At 39.8% G+C, this 17,827-nt stretch overlaps 2 protein-coding genes across 2 annotated transcripts in view; both read right to left on the bottom strand.

Annotated features, from left to right (window-relative positions):
* Window positions 1-2,997: 2,997 nt before the first annotated feature.
* On the bottom strand, window positions 2,998-6,588 carry LOC122655499 (protein NRT1/ PTR FAMILY 4.5-like). The gene is made up of 5 exons (XM_043849685.1): window positions 6,499-6,588; window positions 6,134-6,402; window positions 4,172-4,651; window positions 3,952-4,073; window positions 2,998-3,856 (listed from the first exon to the last, which is right to left on the bottom strand). Exons 1-5 carry the CDS (start codon window positions 6,584-6,586, stop codon window positions 2,998-3,000), a joined length of 1,818 nt encoding a protein of 605 aa, XP_043705620.1. The 5' UTR covers window positions 6,587-6,588.
* Window positions 6,589-10,228: 3,640 nt separating this feature from the next.
* Window positions 10,229-17,827, bottom strand: part of LOC122656629 — a 107,199-nt gene continuing 99,600 nt past the window's right edge. Inside the window, exons 11-12 of the mRNA XM_043851235.1 lie at window positions 12,470-12,653; window positions 10,229-10,428 (exon numbers count right to left, since the gene is read on the bottom strand). Coding sequence (XP_043707170.1) covers window positions 10,303-10,428; window positions 12,470-12,653 — 310 coding nt within the window. The 3' untranslated portion in view covers window positions 10,229-10,302. The remainder of the gene's footprint in view (window positions 10,429-12,469; window positions 12,654-17,827) is intronic.

Genomic DNA, 17,827 nt, shown 5'->3' with positions numbered 1-17,827 from the left:
TGTCAGTAATATGGAACTTGTTAGTTCTTTTGATGCATTTTATTAGTGGGAGTTTTGGTTGTGTATACAGTTGCAACTAATTTCATATTCTTGTTTTGTGACATTTTATTCTCCAGAATATACATGTATCTTATTATGGTCATTGCTTATGTGTATACACTTGATTAATTGCCTCATAGAGAATTAATTGAGGTCATATGTGGTGTATTTACCTCATTCGGTATACGAGGTTCTAGTCAATACACGCATATCCAGTTGTTAAGTAAATGCATGCAGATTCTATTGTGTACACTTGTTTTTGCCTCCTTAAGATATTTGAGGCTATATGGTGTATTTGTCTCCTATGGTATTTGAGGCCTTCAGTAAATACACGTATATTTTGTTCACTATAAGAGCCTCATTCGGTCTCGAGGACGTGAACTAGTATGTTGGGATATTTGAACCCAGTCCCAACGAGTTTCCTTATGTGAAGTGTTTGCGTTTGGGCGACGCTTATAGTAAATGAGACCTCCAGTTTTTGTCTCATGTGGCTCATTCAGTTTCCGAGCCTGGACCAATTTGGAAATTGGCATGTTGATCATTGTATCATGCATTTTTCATACCACACTCATACTGTACAACCCAAGTCGGTGAGGCCATAAGTACTTTGACGTGTTAGGTCCCATGTCTCTTTAGATGTGACGATCTGCACTGTTGGGTGTTTGTAGTTTCATTTGGACCAATGCATCAGGTTTAAGGTGTACCCCATTCAACACTATCTTTTGTGGTCAACAATCAGTTTGTCTAAACCGGAGAGTCATTTTAAAAAGTTTTTAAAATCAAAACTTGTGACATATGCAGCCCAAGTGGGAGATTGTAAGATTTCCATAAGGTGGGCTGGCATAGTCCCACTTTTATTTTATTAAAATCGGTTTAGTTGTGTTGATGGGAGCCGCCTTAATGGTATGAGTCCAGTTACTATGTGTGGACCTAAAGTATTGTTTCCTTAATGGGAAGGAAACTCTAGTTTTTATGCAGGGTTGGTCACTGCCCTCACCACTATAAATAGTTGTCACTGGCCCATTAAGTGATCTCTTTGAGAAAACTTCAAGTTGAGTGGAAGAGGGCAGACCAGACCAACACAGTTCGTGTGCAACAGATATTGTAAAGATTTCAACTTCCACAACCATGGATCTAGGTACGCCAAAACAACTCTGGATTTATTTGTATGCTCATTGATCTCCAAGGATGTTCTGCATGAGTTATTCTATCAAAACTTCCATAATTCTCAAATTAATTAAAAGAAAAGAGAACGCCACCTGGGTGCTTGCGCCTTGCGGTGTCTGGGAGCGCGAAAGGCAGAAATTCTCTCGGGGGCATAGCAGTCATTCGCGCCCTATGTCTGGGCACAGGGGCAGGGGCAGCGCACTACTCGCCCAGCCGCACAGATAGCATTCTTTCTCCCAAAAAATTAAGGAAAATTATCAATGACAACCCCTCCGTTAGCCCGTTAAATTAATGTCACCCCACTAAGCACCAAAATATCAATTTTAACCAAAAAAATTAATGGAAAAAGCCTTTTAACTGTTTAATTAGTGATGTCAACAAGTTTGATTTTTTTAATAAAATATTTTACCCTTATTACTGTATGAACTGCCTATTCTACCCTTCAAATAAAAGAACAAAACTCATCCCTTCTTCTTCCTCCCACCCCTCCCCCCCCCCATACCCGCTCCTCTTCTGTACTTTACCCTTTTTCAACTCCACCTCCACCATGCCCTCCCCTGCCCCTTTCTTCCCCGGCAATTCTATCTCACTTATATTAGGGTTGTAAAACCGTAGATATTCCATTTTGAAGAAGTGGAGCAACAACCAGTTAACAGATCGCACTCACAGGAACGGACCAGCAAACACAAATCAACCTTAATTGGTCAATGTAAAGAAGAAGCCCTCTCTATGTAGTTCGTTATTATCCAGATCCTGGAATTTTCGGCCAAAGAACTGGGGACAAAATGCTCTTGCTCTGGTTGGAAACCTTTGTTTTAGTGTCTTTGTATTTGAGTGTTCACAGAGAAATGCAAGCAGACTAAAATCCGCCAAAAAAACCCTATAATCTCTTCTTAAGTTCATTGTCTGCTATAACCCTTCTTTTTTCAAAATATTCTTATACATCGTTGTAATGGCGAATTTCCCTTAAATAATTTTTAAAAATGTCTCCTTTTTAGCTGTTATAATGGTAGAATAAAACTTCTAAAAAAAATACAAAATTCCCTTTTTAGCCGTCATAAAGCTAAATTTAGGATTTTCCAACATACATAATCGCCTTTTTAGCCAAAAAGATCTTGTCTAGCACTCTGTCCGGGCTGCATGTGCAGCGCTAGACTGAGTGAGGCATGAAAAGACCGTCTCACCCTTGCCCCCTTTTTAGCCACTATGCTATTGAATTGGGATTTTCAAAATGCTTAGTATTATATTTCACGCCGTTATGATGACCAAATTTCCAAGAATAATATAGAATCAGTTTCTTCTAAAGAGGATGCTCCTTGTTGTGCCTCAACCTCTAGAGAGGTGGGACACATCATACTAAGCATTCTAAGTTCAGTAGATTCTGTCGGCCGATCTCTGACCCCAAAACAAATCTTTCTCCATAGGAGTCCAACCGACGCATAGTTAGTTTTATCAGACTCTATTAGCCAATAATAGATATTCAAAGACCATAGATCCTCCATTCAAAGTATGTCTAGACTATTTCCTCAATATGAGGATATGTAGGCAACTTGATTAAGTGATGCTCAAGTTGAGAGTCAAGTTAGAGAGGCTCGGAGCTGGCGCAAAATAAGAAGAAGCTTCTTATCGACGAGCGATAATTTTGAATTGAGCGTAGTACGATGGCCGCTCAACCCCAGGCCGCAGTAGAGGATCCAAATCCATATATTAAAAAAAATAAAAAAACAAAAATGGATGCCATTAATTATCTATAATTGATTATTCTTGTTAGATTATTAATTTTTCTAAATTTCAAGTACTGCTCCGATCAACATTATTAATAGTTTTTCTCTCCACATATTTGGTGGCCCAAAACAAATAGTTGAAGAACCCAACAAGGCCAAGGATGGCTAGCAACCAATAGAAACGGTCAAGATGATTGTGATTCAAATCGTTTCCTCCCAACCATCCAGTTTCTCCGGGATGATGTGCGGTGTATCTGTTGACTAGTTCCACAAGAGTAGAGCTTAACAAGGATGACAAGCCAAGTATACACCAAAAAATGGCAGTTCCCAAGGACTTCATCCCCCTCGACGCCTCACTATTGAAGAACTCAAGCAAACCAACATATGTAAACACATCGATGATAACAATAGCAAAGAATTGAAATCCAAGCCACAAAACAGACATGGGCACCACCACATGATCAGCTCCAACTCCAGCTCCAGCAGCTACGATGCTTTTCCTTTTCCTCTCAATCAGTGCAGCTATAGTACCTGCTAGTGATACCATTACGAAGCCAACGCCGACCCGTTGCAAGTGGGTGATGCCAGTTCTATGTCCTGTGATCTTGCTTGCAATTGGCACAAATAAGCGATCATAGACGATTAAGAAAATTGTTTGGAAAAATATGGGGATGGTGAGAAGAGAGACAGGAGAGACATTGATTTTCCCAGATGCTAGCTTGGTGTTCATAGTGCTTCCTTGTTGAATGGTAAATGTCAAAAGTTGTGGTACAGGAATGTAAGCAAGCAAAGCACTAAGGAAGATTGGTAGCATTCGAATTATGATTTTCATCTCCTCTACTTGGGTCACAGTGCAAAGAGACCAATTATTATTAATACTCCCTGTCGTTGTTGACCCATTTATAATTGCAGCTTTGTCTAGGAATCTGGAAAATCAAAAATCAAAATTCATAGCTAGCTAATAAGTAAAAATAAAATTCATGGGCTGGGCTGGGCTGGGCTGGGCTGGGCATGCACTTACTTGAGACTCTTTGTCTGTGAGAGTATCTCCCCTATTTTCTCTTCACCAGGAGATTCTTGATATAATTCTGCTTCATTTTTTGGTGAGGGAAGATTTCTTTTTCTAAATGCAGCTACCAAAACCTGAAGTAGGAATTAATTGGATCAAGATGAAAATATAGAATTAATTAATTACCACGAAAAAAAAAATAAAAAAAAATAGAAGTTTTATTGAATTCAACCTGTAACATCCGAGTAAGGGGGCTGCCTCTTGGGATCTGATAACGGTAGGATTTAAAACCAAGTGAAAGCACAATAAGTCCAAGTAACATAACAGCTGAAGTTAGAGCGAGACCTAGGGTCCATCCTTTGCTACTCTCAATCCATACTATCAGGGTTAGACCCATGACGGATCCACCTGAAATGCAGACGTTCAACCAGTTGAAGTAGCTAGACTTGCGGCGGCGGCGCATGTTGATTATATCATCATCATCATCATCATTATCATCATCAAACTGGTCTGCACCAAATGGTGGGAGGTTGGCTCTTAAACTGCCTTCTCCTATCGCTATAGTGTATAAGGCTATATACAATACAGCAGCTTTGGGGCCATGGACTTGCTTGCACTCACTTTGTTGCCCAGAACCAGAAGTAGTTGTGTCGTCGCATGTTGGTGGTCTTAGAGATGGAAGATATGCTTGCAATGTAAGCATCACAAAACCCTACAAAAATCCAATAATCAATATATTTTCCCTGATGATGCCAGGCCGTCTCACACTGTGGGAGTTGGAGGTGGTAATGGACCGTTTCATTACATTTGTTTTTTTTTTCTTTCATATTTTAAATTCTTTCTCATTCTACCACCTCCTTCTCCAATGACATGGATTTGACTTTTCGCTGCTGCCATAATGGTGTGGAGAATAGCTAGGCCTCCTTGCTATCTCCCCCAAATAAGGGTGCAAATCCGTTCGGTTCTGATTCGGTTTCAGAGAGTGTTGGTGTGAACCAAAATTGAACCAAATTAGTTTGAAAATCGAAACTCAAACTGAATCTGCTCGGTTACTGTACTTATTTATATATTATAAAGTATTATTATATTAATATATATATATATTATTATTTTATATAATTTCTCTTCCTTTTGTGTGGACTAAGGATGTCAACTTGTTGGGCCGGTCAGGCTTAGCTGGGCCTCACCGTGCTTAAAGCTTGCATGGTAATTAATATATTAATTTTACTTTTTTGATCCTTATCTTATTCTCAAAAATTATTTGATGAAACTTTTTCAGTGAGTCTAAATTTATCATTTCACATAAGAATTGGATTAAATGATTTTCAACTCTTTGGATATATATTTTTTTAATTTTGGCATTAAGTATTATATTAAATAACTTTTAAAAATAAAACAATAGACATAAAGATAAGATTATAATTGATTACAAGAACCAGATTTTCAATTTAACAAACATGCATGAAATATATCAAACATAATGTTTGCCAAAAAAAAAAAACAAAAAAGAAATATACCAAACATATAATAAATAAAATGTGAGGGTTGATAATTTCAAATAGGTGGGAATCATAAACGTTTCTCGGCCTTTATCGATTCCAATTCCTTAAACAGTGCTCCTTACTTGATGGGGCCGGGTTCTATTGTCATATATAATGAGACTAGCTTAGGTTCAGATACGAGAAGAGAACCATCTGGCATGCCTCTTAGGGGGGGTTTTCATTCTCTCAAATGCGGTGCACTGTCGAATACACCACACTTAAGAATTCAACCATAAAAATATGGACAGTGATGTCTTTTTATCCTTTCAAGTGTTTGATAGACGGTTGAATTCTTTATTGGTCTTTCGTTTCTTTCATGACCAATATAAGGCTAACTTACACAAGAACGTTACCTATGGATAGCTGATCGCCACATGTCTGTCTCTCCTACAGGCGTTACAAGAAAACTGTTTCAAGAACCCTCTGTGTGCCTACTGATATTTCATTGACAGCTATTTACAAATGGTAAGATCAGAAAGGTTCCAAACAGCATTTGGGGCCCGGGGGGTTTGAATCTGAACAACTAGACCAAGAAAGTAGAATAATTAATCCAAGATTGCTTAAAAAAATAAATTTGCAGAGCTTTTGATGACGTTTCTACTAGATCTTCTTCTTCTGATGAAGTATGGGCAATGGGATTGCTCTTTAATTACGAGTTTCCAAATAAGAGGTTGAGAGAGAGAGAGAGAGAGAGAGAGACTTACAAGGATAACTAGGGGAGCAAAAAGAAGCAAGGTTTTGAATCTAGTGAGATAAGAGTCGGAGATGAAGGCGCCGAGCAAAGCAAAAGCGCAGGTAGTACCGAAGAAGTTAGTGACGGTGGTGGACGCAGTGGCAACATCCATATGCATTGTACCACGAAGATATGTCACCAAGTTTAGAAAGGTTGGTGCATACGACATGTTTGTCATCAACACCATAACTGTAACAAACAACAACAACATATATAAGAAACAAAAACAAAAAATAGGATCTGATTGATTTAATTGGGTTTAGATCGAGGGCTTTCGCAGCTTACAGCAGATGAACAATGCAGCTTTGGCTCCACCATGCCTGTCTTTGTTGATGGGGTTGCCCTTCCAATCCTTGAAAACCTGGACACCCATGTTGGTGTTGGTGTTGCTCTTGGAGAGATGTTTTTGAGAATATATATATGCCTCACTTTTTCTTTTTTATGAAAGTATAGTTACACAAATCACACATCAATCCCAAAAGGTTAACCGATTTTGAGGACCGTGGAATGCCGATTCTATTCTCTTCTCTTTATATAAAGATGATGAGACACTTTTTACTGAATCAGTCAAAGAGGCCGGGTAACATTAAATAGGGATATTGAAGGAATGAAAATTTGGAAAAAAATGATTAATTATTTTTGGCGTTGATATGGAAACAGCTAAGCAGACCATGGTTCGTGATCTCGGTATCGCCTGGATCAGATCGGATCGGGATCGAAACTCCCGATATGGATCGGGATCACTCAAACTCAGGTAAATATGACACTTTTATCCCTGTTTTCTTATAAAAAAAACTATATTTTTTTACATTTTTACCCCTGTTCCTACTGTTGGATAAGACCGATACCGATCTGATCCGGCCAAAATCGGCCAATCCAATCCAATACCTAAAACCATGAAGCAGACAAACAGACCAATCACCAATGAAGGGAGCCCGACTTTGAAGTCTGCTTGGATCATTGGTCAAACTAGGTTCACCCATGCCTAAGACTTGCAAGGGATAAAATGGCTCGGCTCTTTATCCCCTCAGTTTCCTCAATTCCATCTAATAGGGAGGCGGAAATGACCACCCTACCCCCTGCCTAAACACACTGCCTGGGTGGGGTCCACCTCCCTCTATTAGAGGAAATTGACGGGCAGACAAATTGAGGTGATTATTTTCCTAAAATGACTCCGCTCTTGACTGTATCCAACAAGCCCAACTGGCCTGGCCGGATTGACTTGAATTAATTTCCTACTTACTCAATTGCAAAAACTCATGAGTCATGAAATTTGGACGAGTTTTGGGTGTATCAACTCATTGATTTGGTCGGGCCAAGTTAACTAATGGACCATGAAAACAAAAAATAGATTTCCTATTGTTTTATACTTAATCTTCCTTGATTACGTTTTTATAAAATATTTTGCATGCTCCCCACCTCCTTTAGGACGTAAATTTTAATTCTTCATTTTAATTCAAATAATTTTAAAATAACTCAGTCTTATCCCAACTAAATGGGGTCTGTTACATGGATCCTTTAAAAATCCAAAGTAGAAAAAAATGAAGTCTTCAAAAAAGAAAAGGAAAATAGGAGAAATGAAGATTAAAAATGAAGAAATGAAATAAGAAAAGTAAGTAATGGAGGTCCTCATAATTTTACTTTTATGGGGGAAATCATAAAAGGAGTTTGGTAAGAAAAGAAAGTATGCATTAAAAAACTATAAAGTCAGATACATAATCATCCATGTCCGCCTTTTTTTTTTCTCCACGCAGTAACCACAAGACGATCAGCTGGTTCAATGTAGTACCAATCTTTTTTTTTTTTTTTTAAATACAATACTAAGCAAAAGATTTTAAAAGAGACTTATTAATGTCTAATAAAACTGAAAAAATCTACCATGGCCAACTGCATGACTCGTGGCTCACCCATGCCAGCCAATACCTCAGTCCAACATTTGGGAATTTTTATCCTCTCCTGTTACAGCACGGTGCTGTAATGCATCGTGTGACAGTTGCAGAGGCCATGTGCACCATGTGGGGCCCACTGTGCCACATGGCCTCTGCAACGCCACACGATGCATTACATCACCGTGCTGTAACAGGAGAGAATAACGATTCAACATTTGGAAATTAAAAAAACGAAAGACTCATCCACCCCTCTCTCCCCCCCTCCCCCTCCCCCTCCCCCTCCCCCCTTCCCCTCTCCAAAAAAAAAAAACAAAAAGAAGGCATATTAGAAAAACACTCCATTTCTGAGAAGCCAAATAGACTTGGTGCTTTCTTATTTTCAAACTACCTACTTTTTATTTTGGTAGATAAGTATACGACTTACTTGTGCTCATGAGTTAATTTTGCTAGCAACTTGTAGAGGACTTTATATGGGGTTAGGACTTGGGTTTTGGACATCTTCTCTACAATATAGACTGATATGCACAGCATCAAATATGCTAACGTTGCTGTGTATTACGAAGAGAACTGATGCTCAGGTAAAAGCAATACAACTCATTGTCTGGTTCAAGGTAACAAATAAGATTTTCGGTAGGGGTAGTAGATCAATCGAAGTGATGCCCTAGCAGGCGCAACCACATCAGTGTTTTTGATTATTTTGGACTGAAACTTAACATGTAACAGGGGATGGGGCCAACCTGCTCACAATTTATTTTACGTTCTATTTTCGCATTTTACATCAAAACAAACATAAGCAAGCATATGGTATTCCCATTAAGCCTTATCATAATTTCTATGGATTCAATCTTGGAACTGCATATCCATACCGAAGTGAAATGTAGGGTACATTGTAAGATATTTTTACTTTAAAACATGGTATCCAACTAGACAGCCCCAGTAAATTCAGGTATCATTTGCCAATAATTTTCTTATGCATGTATGTCCCATCAGAGAAAAAAAAACAAGTTACACATGATAAAATATATATATTACATCTCTACAATGTTATTCAAGAATTTTTGCAATGATCTCTTTTTGTCATACTTTTGCATGTATAGAAACTGTTAATTGACATATATCATGTCAAAATCTATTATTATTTTACATGTATGCCAAATTCTTCAACAGACTTCTTCCAATAATCATGCCAAGTTTTACCTGAAAGTCTTGTGTACTAGTCTTCCCCCACCTGAATGCACTATGGCAGTACATCGAGGTCTACTGCAATTAACGTACAAACTGTATGTATAAACCTGCAATTAACATACAAACTGTATGTATAAACCTCACTCTCAGATGCTTTCCGACTTTTAATGCATGGACACTAACACATACAGGTACAGACATGTACAGAGTATCTTTTACTTTCAGGTATCCACTGGAATTATACTGCTTGTATAGTGAATAAAGGACAATGTTTTTTTTTACACAGTTCATAACACTACTAACAAAGGGGCAGAATCCAATGTACGTCTTGATTTTGCAAAGTCCTGGCAGGATAGAATGGGTCAGTCCTAACCTTCGGCAATTTTTGCACGAAGTGCCTGCCTTCAAACTCAAACCCGCATTGGTATGCTGGCAAGCCAAGCTTTTACCATCACACCAAGCAACAGCCCCTGGAGTCCATAACTATGGTATCCTATTACCAGACTAGCTTTTGGGTTTACAAGGACCTAAACCAGACATAAAGCACTTGAGCTTACCCAAGCTATGGACTGGTTCAATGCCATATTGTATGGCTTTAAAGTTTAAAAGACTGGTAGATTCTGGTTTCCGATCAGTCTCAGGGGACAGGCTTGTCCAATGCAGGGTCACCCCAACCCAGCCTGCCATGCTCATTGCATGGTCCAAGCCGCAAATCAGCTTAAGATATGTCAAATAATATTGGGTACAAAATGCCCCCATGCTAAACAACATGTCCAAGCCTGGGATAACAAGTTGTATAATAGATGTACATAATTTACATCACATTAATGACGCAGAAAATTTGAAGCTAACTCATCACAAAGAATAAAACTCATCCTTGAAACTGTCAGCTTAACTGGTAATTCCAGAAACATATATTGGGAGAGAAATTTGATTAGTTAATGCAAGGACTAAATAATTTAGGCCTCACCGATCAGCTTAATGCCAACACTAAGGAGAACATTAGGGCAGATATTCATTGTTGAGGAATACGTTTGTATTCGAGCTCTGAACGTGTTTGCTGGAGTAGTATTTCTTCAATAGCATCGACAAAGCCTGAAAGATTGTGCCGCACATTCACATCCAGGGAGTTCACCAATTCCTATTTATAAAAAATGAGAAATCATCTAAATGACCAACAAAACCTATACAAATAAGATGGATATTCAAGTGAAAACAGAACTAGAAGCAGTTTTCTTGTCTGTCACATATGGTTTCAAACAGCTTTGGCCATTTAATGAACTACTCTCAGAAGGCATGAATGGAATTTGACCAGACCAAATTATACCTGAGCACATCCTAAAGACCCGAACCATATGTTTCCCATACCCAAATATACTAGAGTGTTGATCAAATGGGGCAGGGACTTGAGTTGGATTCTTAGCTCTGAGTACTCTATCAGGAGCTCTTGTAGGTGCTATCAATTAGAATAGCCAGGAATTTTATTTAATTAAGGGTGAGTCTACTACTTGTATGGTTCCCATGTTCTTAAAACTTTTCCTTGTCCATTTATATTCGTCCTATAAAATGTATAATCCCTCCTTCTCATCCTCTTTGTCCTTCCCATCCTACAATCCAACTTCCAACCAAATTAAGCGAGTAAAATGAACCATTTACTCCAAAACAAACAGCAGAGATGTAAGCAACTCATCCAACTTCAGCACGGGAACCGCAGAGATTTCTGAACAAGCTGAATTTTTGCATTTGGTGCATTGTCCCTTCCATGCTATTTCAGATATATAAAACAAACAAAATAACTTCCGTATATAATATATGGGAAAAAGTTCTCTGTCCGGGAGTGTGGCCTACGCCAGCACTCCCATGAGTCTATCTCTCACCTCCCATGTGAAAAGACACCTCTGCCCCCTTGTTTTAAGGAGGAGAGAGATAGACACAAAGGAGTGCTGGCGTAGGCCACACTCCCGTGCAGAAAACTACTTCCCATAATATATATATGGGTGCATCTTGTTGTCACCAAAATGGTGAAGTGAGAAATTGTAACATTCTTTTGATTGTCTTTTGTCTTATTCCCAAAAGTTATTCAATGTAGGGGTCAAAAGGGGTTTTCAAAATAATTTGAAAATGATTTGTCAAAATATCATTATTAAAAGTTGCACAGTTTTCAAGTAGACATGTGAAGCGACAGGATTTACCCTCTAAGGCAAACTCGAACTCAAACCAGGGAAAAACCAGTGGGAGATCGATTGCAGCAGGAATAATAAAATAAGGGAGAACAAAATTGAATAACTAAATTTTTTTATTGCTCTTTTCTGTTTACAAATGAAAGAACATAAAAGGCTAGGGAAGAACAAGAAGAAGGGGATATGGAAGGGGGAATAGGGGACTCTCTCAGTCCAGGGTCTCTCACCCACGGTCTCTCACCATCACTGCCTCTCACAGGCTCACAGCTTGAATCATAGCTCTATTTTCTTCAATCTCTGTCCCTTTCTGCTCAACCACATACACTTATTTATAATCATCTCATCAATGGTTACAAAATTAGCAACTCCCAATAGCGTGAGGAGATTGCTTGGCTGCCAATAAAACTGAAAAAAGGAAACTAACATAAATATAGAAACTTGCTGGAAAATAGAAACTCTACCTATTGACACAATAACAATACAAGAAAATAGAAACTAATAGATAGTATCCTAACAAATATTGGCAGCATCTCATCCAAGCCAGCTGTCGATATTGAGCCGAGCAACACTATTCACGTGAACAGTAACTCGTGGTACTGTTCACGTGAACAGTGTTTTTATTTTTATTTTTTGAATTCAGTCTTGGTCTTCTTCATGCTTCGATCTACATCACTCATTGAAAAAAATGCCAAAAAGTAAGGTTACGACTTTCTTTTCACCAACCTTGCTTACGAGAAGATTTTCCCTATAAAATGAAAACTATAAACGGACTGAAAGTACACGGATTACAAACAAATTGATACTTAGAAGGATGGCCGACAAAGGCACTATAAAACACAAATATTACAAATATCAGGATATTTAGGAAGATGGTAGACAACAAGGCACGATTCTCTGGTGGAGGCATGTTTTTGTAAAATCAATTTTAAGGCTGCTGGAATTCGTTAAATAAGATTTTACAACTAAATATGGATCTAACAATATAAGACTAATGCAACTCACCTCAACTGTGCAGAGAAAGCTTAATGAAATTCCCTTTGAATGATTATCTGAACTCTTGAGGGATATCAGCTTTAATGGCAAATTTGACAATGGCCAACCTTGAGAAATCTTTATGAAAGCATCTATTCCACCAACCATATGAGCTGTTAGTGTGTCATCTTTGTCCGAATATTCAAAGGAGTGTCTGCAATAGAGGTATTGTTGTTGAGTACAAAAGCTTAAAATGCATCAAACTAGTAACACTGATAATTTCAATTACAACAACTTTGATGATAATGATGGTCTAAAGAAAAGGTGGTGATTTGTGAAAAAATCGTTATGTTAGTGAAAGTAGCAAAGAACCATGCTCTTCATGTTCTGCTCTACATTATCAGATGATCCTGAACATCTAAATAATAATTTGAGTTTTACTTTCAGAAAGGAATGGCAAAATATCCAGCGAAGGGTCCACAACCAGATGGTTAAGGTCATCCAATTGATTGGCTGGACCCAAAGATGCCTGTACACAGAAGATTTAGGAGAACCTGACGCAAGTATATTTTTGCTATTTAAAATATGTAATTATAATACATGATCAATAACACTGGAAGACAATTGAAGATCGTCTCAAAACAATAATGCACCCAATATCATAATTAGTTAAATCTGAACTAATTTAGTATAAAGACAGTTCAATAATCTGTGTCATGCAAAAAAAATTAATTTAATGCACATAGATCGATTAGGTTCTATATAGTAAAATAACGAGGGTATCAATTATTTCTAGTTATAATAGTCAAATAAAATCGTACTTCTTGTAATATGGGTTCAAGGGTAAAATTGTCCTAGGGGTAATTATGTCCTTGTACCTATTCTAGAATGTTCTCTATCATATTATAAATAAAGCATGGCTATGATGACATAGATCAAGCCAGTATTCACGGAATTCCACATGGTATCAGAGCAGGTAGGGGTCACGGTATCAAGTCCCCCTGGGTGCGAGCAGGTATTAAAAAATTATTTATCCACCTATGTCCCCCTTTGGATAGTCCGCTGTGTTAGAGCTCCTATATGATATACATATTGTTTCCTTCCTTTCCTACAAGGTCGACCTTTTACAGGAAGCGGTTTCTACATGGTATCAGAGCCAAAAATATTCTGGGAACATGGGAATTGAAAATTTTTCCTTTTTTTCTTTTTCTCTCTCTCTGCTCCTTTGTGTTTCCGCCCTAAGGCCAGCCACCACCACCAAGCTCCTCCATCTTCCGCCAGCCCTCCGCCACCACCAGCAACCCTCCGCCACCTCCGCCAACCCTTCTCCACCTCCCGCCAGAACCCCCACCTCCTTCCGCCACCACCGAGAGCCCTCCCAGGGCTTTCCCCCTTCTTCCGCCACCACCGCAAGCCCCCCACCTCTCACCTTCCTTTCTTTCTCACGAGAGGGTCGCTCTCACCTTGCCGTTAATTTTTTCCCACCCTTGGTGGTGAGTTGACTCCCACTAAGGGTCCTTTTTTTCCCAACGTATGATTTAATTATTTTTGGAGGCCTTGTTTTTTGAGTTCTGCGATTTTTTATTTCCAGCCACCATGCCTGACGCTTCGGAGATCACCTCGGCTTCTTCTGGTTCTGATGGTTCGTCGCAACATGATTTTATTCCGTTTCCTCTAAACACCATCAAGTTAAATGGAAGCAATTATCTTATGTGGTCTCGTTCCTGTTTATTTGTGATTGGTTCTCGTGGCTTGTCTGGCTACATCACGGGTACCACAGTCAGGCCTACCGAGGTTAGTTCTGCCCAGAATCGCTGGATGAATTTTAATTTCTTGGTCATGTCGTATCTGGTTAATTCGATGGACCAAGAAATTGCTGGTCGATACCTCCTTGACTCGGCTGCAAAAATATGGAAGACAGCCAAAGATACTTATTCTCAGGTTGGGAATGCTGCCCAATGCTATGAACTCCGTCAAAAAATTCACTCTACCAAACAGATGGAGTTAACACTTTCTCAGTATTACAATACCATGTGTACAATGTGGCAACAGTTGGATTTTCTGGGCACCTTCACTACCACCATTGATGTTGATGCCATGGCCTACCGAAAGTGGGAGGATGGTTTACGCGTCTTTGATTGCTTGGCAGGGTTGAATATTGAGTTTGATCATATCCGGTCAAATATTTTGAATCAGGAACCTCTCCCAATTCTTGAACAGGCCTATGCGATCCTTTCGACTGAGGACAGTCGACGAACAGCCATGGTTCACCCTGTTACTCAGGAGCGATCGGCTCTTATTTCCGATTCATAGTCTTCCTGTGGGGGCTCTTCCCGTTCTGCTAGTACTGATCGGTCATTTGGTGATTGCCCTCCCATTAAATGCGATCACTGTAGGAAGGAATGGCATACGAAGGACCGCTGTTAGAAGCTTCATGGTCGCTCTGCAGACACTCGCGGGTGTGGTAGGGGTGGTTCTAATCGGTCCAATAACACCCGTGCTCATTAGGCAACTACTAAGGACCAGCATGATCATTCTCTTTCACAAGTTATGGCGGATTTGCAAAATTTACGAGATATGGTGACTCGTTTGGACATGTCTTCTTCGACATCTGCATCTCCTTCCATGGCTACCTCAGCTTCGTCTCTGCCTACTAATTGTTAAGAATAGTTGTATCAGGGGTATATATGTACATAACCCCTCTTTTGTGTATTCTTTATGTCATTTGTATAAGGCCAAGGGCCTGCGGGTAATTACATATTCTTTTCAATATAAGCATGTTAGTCTCTTGTTTTGAGATATAACACACAAAACCAAAACCATGGCTGCTCTCTATCTCTTCCTTCTCTTCTCCTTCTTCCACCCTAAATGCTAACATGGTATCAGAGCTGATCCTGCTGTTTGCAAGTGTTTGAAGGAAGTTTGGAGTGTGAAGAAGGTTTTCTTTCACTTGGTTGCTGTTGCTGTTTGAACGTCTGGTTAGGTTATCTTCTCCAAGTTGTTTCTCTTTGGTTTGGAATTCAAATGGAGTGCTTCTTAGTGCTCTAGTTTCGTTTGGGGATCCTCTTTGATCTCCTTGGCTTCTCTCAAGCTTTTTCCAAGCATCCATTCATCCACAAGGAATCTCGTGGTGGCTGTTCTGCCCAGAATTTCCGCCAGCTTGAGTCTAGATTGGCACCTTGGTCTTCAATAGGGCTTTGTTTGACCATTGTTTATGGTCTATTTGCATCGTTTTTTTGGTAAGGAACATTACTCATCCCTACTCCGCTGCTGTTTGAGCAATTTCTGAAGATCTACAAGTGTTTTTAAGCCTTTTTTGGCTATTGTTTGCTCTGTTTTGTGCCTACTGTTTTGAGAGATATCTGTTTGCTTGAAGTACTACTGTTTCCCTATTCTAAGTGGTTGATTAAAGCTTCAATATGGGTGAGAAAAATGTTGAAACACCCCTGCCCCTTGTGGAAACAGCTCCATCTCTCCCTTCTCACTTTGAGAGCCCCAATATCCAACTTCCTATTGCCAAACTTGAGAACCACAACTAATTGGATTGGTCCCGCTCCATGAAATTGATTCTTCGGTGTAGGGGGAAGATGGGATACATCAATGGTAGCATCAAGGCCCCCCTTCCTACCGAACAAGGGTACTCCAAATGGGACACTGAGAATTCTCTTGTGATGGCCTGGCTTCTTTTCTCCATGAAGCCTGAGATTGGAAGAAGATTTATGGGCAAGGAGATTGCCAAAGACATTTGGGACAATGTGGCCCATATTTTTGATCAAGTTGGGGACTCTACAAAGGTGTAGCAAACTTCTCCAACAGATTGTTAGCCTTCGCCAGGGTGATAGAAGCATCTCTAACTACTACAGTCTTGTTGTGGGCCTGTGGGAGGAGTATGACCACTATAGAGATCTTCAGTTGTGTCCTGATAATGAGGTCAAAGTGCACCGGTTGTTTGAGAAAGAGAGGGTCTTATTTCTCCTTGGAGGCCTCAATTCTGACTTTGAGCCTCTTAGGGTACAAATCCTCGGCCGCCCAAGTCTTCCCTCACTAGAGGAGGTGTGTGGATATCTACAGAGTGAGGAGACCCGTAGGGGTGCCATGGGGACTGCTCCCACTGTTATGCACTCTGCTCTTGTTTCTTCCACCCCTCAAGACTCCACTAAGGGAGCTGATAAGGGAGCTGCAAAGGGTCGATTCTTATGTGACCATTGTGGCAAATTTGGGCATACGAAGGAATTTTGTTGGGATCTCCATGGGAAGCCCTTTGCTGGTTCATCTGGGGGACTGAAAGGGCAGCGAAAGAAGGGGCCCAAGGCTCATGTTAGAGTCATTGAATCTGATCCATCCTCTCTGTCCAAAGAAGACATTGCTGCATTTCGCCGGATTGTGGCCCATCTGGATGGTTCCTCTGCTACTCCTCCTTCCACCGCACTACAGGCATCTTCCTCCTCCGGTACCACACCTTGGGTCATTGACTCAGGTGCCAGGGATCATATGACTGGTAGGTCTCAGCTGTATAATTCCTATTCTGTTTGTTCTGGGAAAGATAAGGTAAAAATTACTGATGGTTCCCTCTCCTCTATTTCTGGTAAGGGAAATATCCAAGTTGCACCATTTTTACCCTTGAAGTCTGTTTTTCATGTTCCCAACTTTGCCACTAACCTCCTTTCAGTTAGCCAATTGACTAAATCTTTGAACTGCTTTGTCACCTTCTTTCCTACCCATTGTCTTTTTCAGGATTTGGTGACGAGGAGGGTGATTGGCAGTGGTCGTGAGGCTAACGGCTTGTATGTTTTGGAGACTGGTGCTTCCCCTGTTATGCAAGCTCAATCCTATGTTTGTGGGCAAGAAGGTGGACGTACTCAGGAGGATATTTTGCTCTGGCATCGTCGTTTGGGACACCCTTCCTTTTCTGTTATGAGGAAACTGTTGCCACATTTATTTACTTCTTTTCCTGTCACTCATGTTTTTTATTGTGAATCTTGTCTATTTGCCAAAAGTTGTAAAACAGTTTATCCATCTAATGGTAATAGATCTACTTCACCCTTTCACCTTATCCATACTGATGTTTGGAGGCCTTCCCCTGTTACCTCTTTGCGTAGCTTCCGCTACTTTGTTTCTTTCATTGATGACTTTTCTCGGGTTACTTGGGTTTACCTTTTGAAACATAAGAGTGATGTCTATGTTGCATTTAAAAATTTTTATGAGTTAGTGTATACCCAATTTAACACTCGGATCCAAATTGTCCGCTCTGACAAAGGTGGGGAGTATATGTATAGTGGTTTGGAAAAAAAATTTCTGACCATGGCATTATTCATCAGGTGGCCTGTGTTGATACCCCCCAACAAAATGGGGTGGCTGAAAGAAAAAATCGCCATCTCCTTGAAGTGG

The sequence above is a fragment of the Telopea speciosissima genome, chromosome 3, assembly GCF_018873765.1.
Source record: "Telopea speciosissima isolate NSW1024214 ecotype Mountain lineage chromosome 3, Tspe_v1, whole genome shotgun sequence".
Lineage (NCBI taxonomy): Eukaryota > Viridiplantae > Streptophyta > Magnoliopsida > Proteales > Proteaceae > Telopea > Telopea speciosissima.
Note: the sequence above shows the minus strand (reverse complement) of the source record. Positions and strands in the feature narration are given on the sequence as shown.

Bases quoted from the DNA above. Each gene is read 5' to 3' on its own strand.
- LOC122655499 (XM_043849685.1), bottom strand. From the start codon at position 6,586: ATGGGTGTCCAGGTTTTCAAGGATTGGAAGGGCAACCCCATCAACAAA. The intron at 6,403-6,498 runs GTAAGCTGCGAA...TGTTTGTTACAG, and splicing joins AGCTGCATTGTTCATCTGCT to TTATGGTGTTGATGACAAAC. The intron at 3,857-3,951 runs GTAAGTGCATGC...TTGATTTTCCAG, and splicing joins TCACAGACAAAGAGTCTCAA to ATTCCTAGACAAAGCTGCAA.